Source organism: Olea europaea, unplaced genomic scaffold (genome assembly GCF_002742605.1).
Source record: "Olea europaea var. sylvestris unplaced genomic scaffold, O_europaea_v1 scaffold1235, whole genome shotgun sequence".
Taxonomy (NCBI): Eukaryota; Viridiplantae; Streptophyta; class Magnoliopsida; order Lamiales; family Oleaceae; genus Olea; species Olea europaea.
This window is the reverse complement of record NW_019229783.1, coordinates 122,010-129,466: the sequence shown is the minus strand read 5'-3', so window position 1 is coordinate 129,466 and position 7,457 is coordinate 122,010. Positions and strand designations below refer to the sequence as shown.

Here is a 7,457-nt window from a genome sequence, read left to right as displayed (position 1 = left end):
AGTCGTCCATTTTGGCTTGAAGTTCCTTCATCTGAGTAGTCAAACTAACCATCAAAGAGTCTTCAATCATGACTTCGGAAGAGATCTCTTTCAACTCATCCTCAGCCTTGTAGATCTCCAGACGCAGAGACTCTTTTTTAGATACGGTGCGAAGATATTGAGTACTTTTGACCTTTAGTTCAGCATTCTTGGCCAGCAAGGAAAGGACCTCGGAGTGGATAACCTTCAATGTCGCTTTAAAATCAACAGAAAGATTGAGCGACGGAAGCGTCAGTGCTTGCTCCAACTTCGCATTCCAATGCTCAAGTTTATCCTTGTGTCTGGCAGCACCAGCCCTACCAATGTCCATATCCATGAAAGACACGTACTCAAATATCGACTGCTTGAGGAACTTCAAATCTTCTTCTGAAGAAGCAGCAGGACGGTCAGATGGAGTAGGGCGAGACGTCTTGACTTGCCCCCAGGAAGCGAACAAGTCTTGGATAGAACGCACAATCTTGTCAGCATCCTGCAAAGAAAATTGCTAATATTAAAGATTCTCATTACAACGAACAAGATGGAAATAAAAGTGAAGCAAAGATTATCTCATCAACAATCGTGGAAGATGGCATGTCCTCAGCCAAGTTTGCCACCAATGACTCCTCCATTCGTGAGGACTTCCCCTTTTCTGAGCGAGAAGATGTTGCCATAACGGGCAGACTCATAGGAGCATCTGCAGAATTCAAGAGCAACAAATCAGAAACCAATAGCACAAGCAAAGGTAAGGCATCAAAAAACTGAATTACCTTCTGTTTCGATGTTTGGGGGGTTGACGCCCTGGGAAGAAGGTGGCTCATCCATGGGTTGTGATGAGGATTCTGGGACTGAAGATGTCTCTTTAAGCGTAGTCCTCTCATCAACCGGTTTGGATGAAGCAGCCTCAGCGGAGGATGATGGAGCAAGAGCTGTCGATGAAACAGCCTCAGCGAAGGATGATGGAGCAGGAGCTACCGATACCAAAGCCTTTAAAGGAGAGGTTGAACTTTTCTGAGAAGTCCAAATAAATCATCAGCACACAGAAAAGTTTCAAGTATGGAAAAGTATGTTTGTGAGTAAACCAATTTAATTACCTTCCTCCTGATGATAAGAGGGGTATCATAATCATCATCAACATCATCCTCCAGAATGGGAGATGCTGAGGCTGGCCGTTTGCGGCTTGGGGCACTCTTGGCTGCAGTAGGCTTGGCAGGGAGAGAAGAAGATGGAAGAGCAAACTGTTTAGCGCGACGAGAAGGAGAAGGACTCCGGATGGACAAAGGAGTGACTAAAACAGGAGGAGGGGAAGAAATGCTCGGCTGGTCTAGTGAATGAAAGGCACGATTAGCATCAGTCGCAAATAATCTGCGCTTCACTGACGGCCAGAGCTGTTCAAAAAGGGGATAGATGGCATGGCTAGAATTGAAAGGGGCTAATGAAAAATGGCTCGTCAAAAGAAGATTGCGAGCATTTATAACCTCTGTCTCTGCCTTATTGATAATATGGAAGCGGTCAATCAAATTCCTTGAATAGCAAGGAGGAACAGGCCAGGTTTGTCCGAAACCAAGTTGGCGAGCAAAAAATTGGGGAGCATATATTTCTACCCTTGCCTTGGCATTGGTCCCAGTTAAAATATCATGAAATAACTCTCTCCCGGTTAAAAACTGGATCCAAATGAGCAGGGAGGTGCTCACGCTGTCTATAGTGGGGAGGGGATGTATATAGTTTGGAGTCAAAAAAAGAGGAAAAGGAAAAAAGGAAGAGATTGAATCCAAAGAATAAAAGAATGAAAAAAATATCCCTTCTAGACATATTTACAGGAGCCAAGGGCTCCATGGCTAGCCCATAACAGCTAGCAGAGTAGCGAGAAATTGATGGAGCACCAAGCAATAGAAAATAGGATCTCAACCACAGTTAAGTGAACCAAAGAGGTACACTACCAGTGGGAGATGCACCATTCTTCAATTGAGTTTGAAGAGAGGCCATGCTTTTAAAAAGGGCAGCCAAAAAGAAAGAACATAAATTCAAAGGCCTACTACGTGCCAATTCATGCGCTATGGGTAAATAACTCAGGAAAGGCTTTATGCTTGGCACACACAAAACATATTTATGATGGCGTGGCTAGAATTGAAGGGGGCTAATGAAAAATAGCTGGTTAAAAGAAGATTGCGAGCATTTATAACCTCTGCTTCCGCCTTATTAATAATATGAAAACAGTCAATTAAGTTTCTTGAATAGCAAGGAGGAACATGCCAAGTTTGGCCGAAACCAAGCTGGCGAGCAAAGAATTGGGGAGCATAAATTTCTACCTCTGCCTTGGCATTGGTCCCAGTTAAAATATCATGAAATAACTCCTCAGTGCTTGAATGATTGTGAAGGGTTTGCAGGCTTGAATAAGACTCGGTGTAATTTCTACCAAACTTTGGGGCTCCACCAGAAACCAAGATACCAGGAAAAATGGTATCGCCCAAAGGTGGTAGATTCACTAGGGCCCCAACATCCCTTAAAGTAATAGACATATGGCCAAGAGAGAAAATAAAGGTATTATACTCGGAAAACCAAAAACTCAAAGCAATCGAAAAAAGTGCCGACTCAAAAGTAGGGGAGCGAATAGAGATTTCTAACAAATTAGAAATTCTAGCATTATCAAAAAGTGTCAGAGTAGCGAGAAATTGATGGAGCACCAAGCAATAGAAAATAGGATCTCAACCACAGTTAAGTGAACCAAAGAGGTACACTACTAGTGGGAGATGCACCATTCTTCAATTGAGTTTGAAGAGAGGCCATGCCTTTATAAAGGGCAGCCAAAACGAAAGAACATAAATTCAAAGGCCTACTACGTGCCAATTCATGCGCTATGGGTAAATAACTCAGGAAAGGCTTTATGCTTGGCACACACAAAACATATTTACAAAGCCAAACTAGAAGAAAAACCACTTGCTTAGTATGGGAAGGCTCAGCGCTTGAATGATTGTGAAGGGTTTGCAGGCTTGAATAAGACTTGGTGTAGTTTTTACCAAACTTTGGGTTCTGAAAGTCATCAAAACTAAAGGAGTCGCCAGCTTGAGATTGTGAGGTAGCCATTTGAGATGGAACGAAGTTTTTCAGAGTTACGTAGCAGGGAAGCAAAAGATGAACAGTAAATCGTGAAAGAGACGCAATGGTATCGCCCAAAGGTGGTAGATTCACTAGGGCCCCAACATCCCTTAAAGTAATAGACATATGGCCAAGAGAGAAAATAAATGTATTATACTCGGAAGACCAAAAACTCAAAGCAATCGAAAAAAGTGCCGACTCAAAAGTAGGGGAGCGAATAGAGATTTCTAACAAATTAGAAATCCTAGCATTATCAAAAAGTGCATGGAAGAAAACAATGATTGAAATTCTTGGAAATCTCGAATGTTGCTGGAAACACAAAGTGAATATGGCAAAATTTAATAATTATTATTAATTTTGCCATATTGGGGGTAATTGTTGACATATAAAAATTCAGCCCAAATCGAACGGCCCAAGGAATGAAGTCCAATTGGAGGATCTCCAAATCAAATAGCCCAAAGAATGAAACCCAATCAAACAATTCAAGATGAAGGCCCAAATAGGGAGGACCAAGAACGCGGTAACACCATCGCCCAAGTTTGCAAGTCGCCCAGAATCTGAGCGAATGGAGTGCCATGCAATCGCCTAGAGCTGTTACTCTATTCTCGCCCAAACCTTCAAGTTGCCCAAGGTCTCAGTAAACATAAAGCGTTGTGGTTATCAAAAAGTGCAGTTATCAAAGCAGTTATTAAAGCAGCCCTATCACGTTCCACGATTCAAGGAATTCAATCGAAAACGGTTGAACGACGAAGAGTAATGGCAGTAGTTAAAAAAGGCAGTTTTCATGACAAGCTGGCCATTACGAGGAAAGTGGACAGTTGTAGAACGATCAAGCAGTTTTTAGATGGTTGATCACAAAAAGATCATCCATGGAGTATAAAAAGGAGAAAAGACATAGAGCAAATGACCGAATCAAAAACTCTCGAACAGAGAACATGTAATTTTAATTTTCTTAGTTTAGACTTAAACACTTTTTTCAGTAACTCGTGTGCTTGCGCCCCTTGGAGGCATTTTGTTTTTAATTTCCAATTGTAAAGTCATCGTCAATAAAAGAACACCCCTTTTTGGGACTTTGTCTCAAGAGGTTTGTTCCTTACACAATCGTCTGATCCCTTTTAATTGTTAGCGACTATCCCGCGCGAAACAGGTGGAATTAAAAAATCACAAGCTAAGGAACATATTCAAACATTTATTGTGATCCTAATTAATCACTTCTTTCGAAGCTTCACATCCAATGCCAAAAATGTTTCCACTTTCATTTCATCCTCCAGAAAATCACAAGCATCCAACACAAGGTCTTCATCCATATCAGGTAAAGCCTGTATCGCTTCTCACATTTTCTATAGGAACCGAGTTCAAATTCTCATATTCTTTTCTCTTATCTGCCAATGATGAAACTACAGTTACCCTTTTGCGAACAGCATGAACCACACCCTCAGCTTTGCTCCGTGCTCTCTTGGAAGTTCCTGAGATGGATGGATAATGGATTTTCCAACTGGCGTTTGGTCAACTGATTAGTTATAGCATTATTGTATAGTGACAGTGGATCCTGACGTCTCTGGAGATTGGCAAAACCTTAATGGTTGGACAAATTTGAATTCAGAGACTTCATCTTGGATCTCCAAATTATGGCCTGACATACTGTCCTTTATGTCACTATTTAAATCTCTCCATATCAAACACCAATGTTTTTAGTACGGCACGGGTCTGGTCATGTATTGCCTAGCATCCGTATGTGCCTGCATTTCATCACAATTGCATTTTCAATAGTATTTTTCAATGAAACTAGGTAATATTCATAATAGAGAAATCATATGAAGTGGTATGAGATCAATGAATCATTCAAATTACCATGAAGAAGGGAAAAATAACAAAATACGTGCATCAAGTGTGTATTCAGGCATTGCAGAAAAGCATCATGAAATTAAAATTTAATAAATAATTCAACATAGTGCTTAGACTGCAGTTGAAAAATTCTGATGAGATTTGAATATATTAAGCAATCAGATTTAGGCCTCATTTCTCAGATCTCGAAAGTATAGACGGTATCAATGTTGTAATGTATTGTGCTGCCAAGAAACTATGTTCTGAAACAATTTAAATGAGCTGTTACAAATGCATCTATTTTATATGTGCAGGCCATCAGAAAACAGTCATTCCATTCAACTGAAATCAATAATATTTTCTTATTCTGTTTTTAATTAAAAATTTATTGTCATTGAATGGCAGTGGAACAAGTTATGGATCTATTGCAAACTAGTAATGAATTTTGACATCTGTTATTAGTTTATGAGGATTATAATTGGATAGAATATGCACCTTGATATGATCCTGCCAGATGCAGTCATCAGCAGTCAACATTTGCCGTGCATTATCCCAAGCAAATCCATCCAGCTCCAGAAGGTTCTTTCTAACATTATACTGCCTTCTCAGAGTTTTATATTGGTTTTTGAGGATGCCAACTTTGTACAAGAATCCAAATTTAGCATTAAAAAGTGAAATCATCTCAGCCCAAGCTTGTTTTCTGAGTAGGCCATCAATCTGGTTTCCTTTCTTCACTTGATCTAGCAAAATATCAAGAAAATAACGATCCATTGGAGGCTGCCAATAAGTCCCTGAACGAGCACCTATTGTAGACCCATGTCAGACGGAAACTGTTGTGTATTGTCAAAAATTCCTTTTGTCACAGGGATTCCATAATCTTCATCAATCCTAATATCAAGAAGAGATACGGCAGCCGCATCACTAACAAAGCCTGGCCCAATTACATCCTCACCTAAATGTGGTGAACATTCCAACAATTTGCATTTTGGCTTCTCATCATCTAGATTTGGTTGAGGATATTTCACACCTTCTGACAAGCTATAAGTATCAGACCGTGACACTTTGTCATTACAATCATCAAATTTTCACGGAAATGGTGTCTTTGCCTCCAAAGGTTGCATTTTTATACGTTCCACAGAAATCATGATCACATGGTGTCATCTTTACTCTGTATGATTGAGCATGCGATGTGCCTGAAAATAAAATTGTAAACCTCTAGAAGTGCAACGACAATCCTTTCAAAGTTATAAACATTTGGAGAATAGCACCTTAATATAGTTATCCCAAACTTCATTATCTGCGGTCACCAATTGCCTCGATTCATCCCATTTTAAACCTTCATTGTCAAGGAAATTGTTTATAGCCTTGCGTAGACTCCTCAGCATCTTGTATCCATTTTGAAACATCAATCTTTATTTTTTATTTATTCATTTTGGTATTGGAAACTGAACTCAGCATTAAACATAGCAGTTATATGTTTCCACAATCATTCAGCCGTCCTATATCCTTTACCAACTTGCTCCATCATAGGATCAATGACATAATGATCCATTTTTGGCATCCAAATTATCCTTAGGCGATCATTACCACCACGGGTTTTCAATGCCTATTTTAACAGTTAGCGAGCAATTTAGACAAGAACTATGTATTTGATAAATCATCCTTAGGTTTCGTACTAACCAACATCAAGAAATAATTATGCAACCAAATTGTGGTCTCAATTTCACATTCAACATTCATAAGTAGAGATAGAAAATGAACCGAGATACTAGAAGATCCCATAGAGATCTCTTAGTAAAAGCTTGTTAAGAGCAGTTCACTAGTTAAACAAGCCAACTTTGAACATGTTTTAGCGCTCTTCAGTTTGTAAAGCTCAACTTTATAGGCTAATGAACGAGAAATATATAGGCGTACAAAGATGATCAAGCTCGAGCAAGACTCAAACTAAAAGTTTTGGGATTAGCTCATTAAACATTCATGCCAGCCTTTCACATCAATTTTAAAGCTTATAAAGCAATTAACCAGTGCTTCAACAGTATAACAGTACCATTAACTTGTCCTCACATTTATACCTAAATCTTAAGTTTACTATCTTTTTCATGAACGAGTAATTCGTACATGAGAATTCACAAAAGAAAAAGAAGAAAAAAAAGAAAAAAAAAAGAAATAGAAAAAGAAAAAATGAAAAAGCAAGCAGATTTCCACCAATCAAAAATACAAAATACAGATTAAATGCATAATATCTATCTCTAGGTTCATAAAAAAATGTGATATTCAATTCAATCTCGCATGCTCCAACCAATATTTTCCTATTTACAATTAAAAACAAGTACGCAGAAAGCAAAGGAAATTATAGAACAACCGTATCTCACAAATAATATAATCGATCATGTACCATCTCAGACAAAAAGGAAATAGAAAGACAGAGGCAATCGGAACATGTAATGTTAAAAAATCATCAAAGTTACACGAATGGACAGCAATTCCGTATCAACCCTCAAAATATTTTGTGCCTTAGAGCA

General features: G+C 38.9%; 1 protein-coding gene across 1 annotated transcript; it reads right to left on the bottom strand.

The window, feature by feature from the left end:
• Nucleotides 1-4,202: 4,202 nt before the first annotated feature.
• LOC111374310 lies at nt 4,203-7,064 on the bottom strand. The gene is made up of 3 exons (XM_022996965.1): nt 6,204-7,064; nt 5,431-6,128; nt 4,203-4,850 (listed from the first exon to the last, which is right to left on the bottom strand). Exons 2-3 carry the CDS (start codon nt 5,704-5,706, stop codon nt 4,803-4,805), a joined length of 324 nt encoding a protein of 107 aa, XP_022852733.1. The 5' UTR covers nt 5,707-6,128; nt 6,204-7,064; the 3' UTR covers nt 4,203-4,802.
• Between the last annotated feature and the right edge of the window lie 393 nt (nt 7,065-7,457).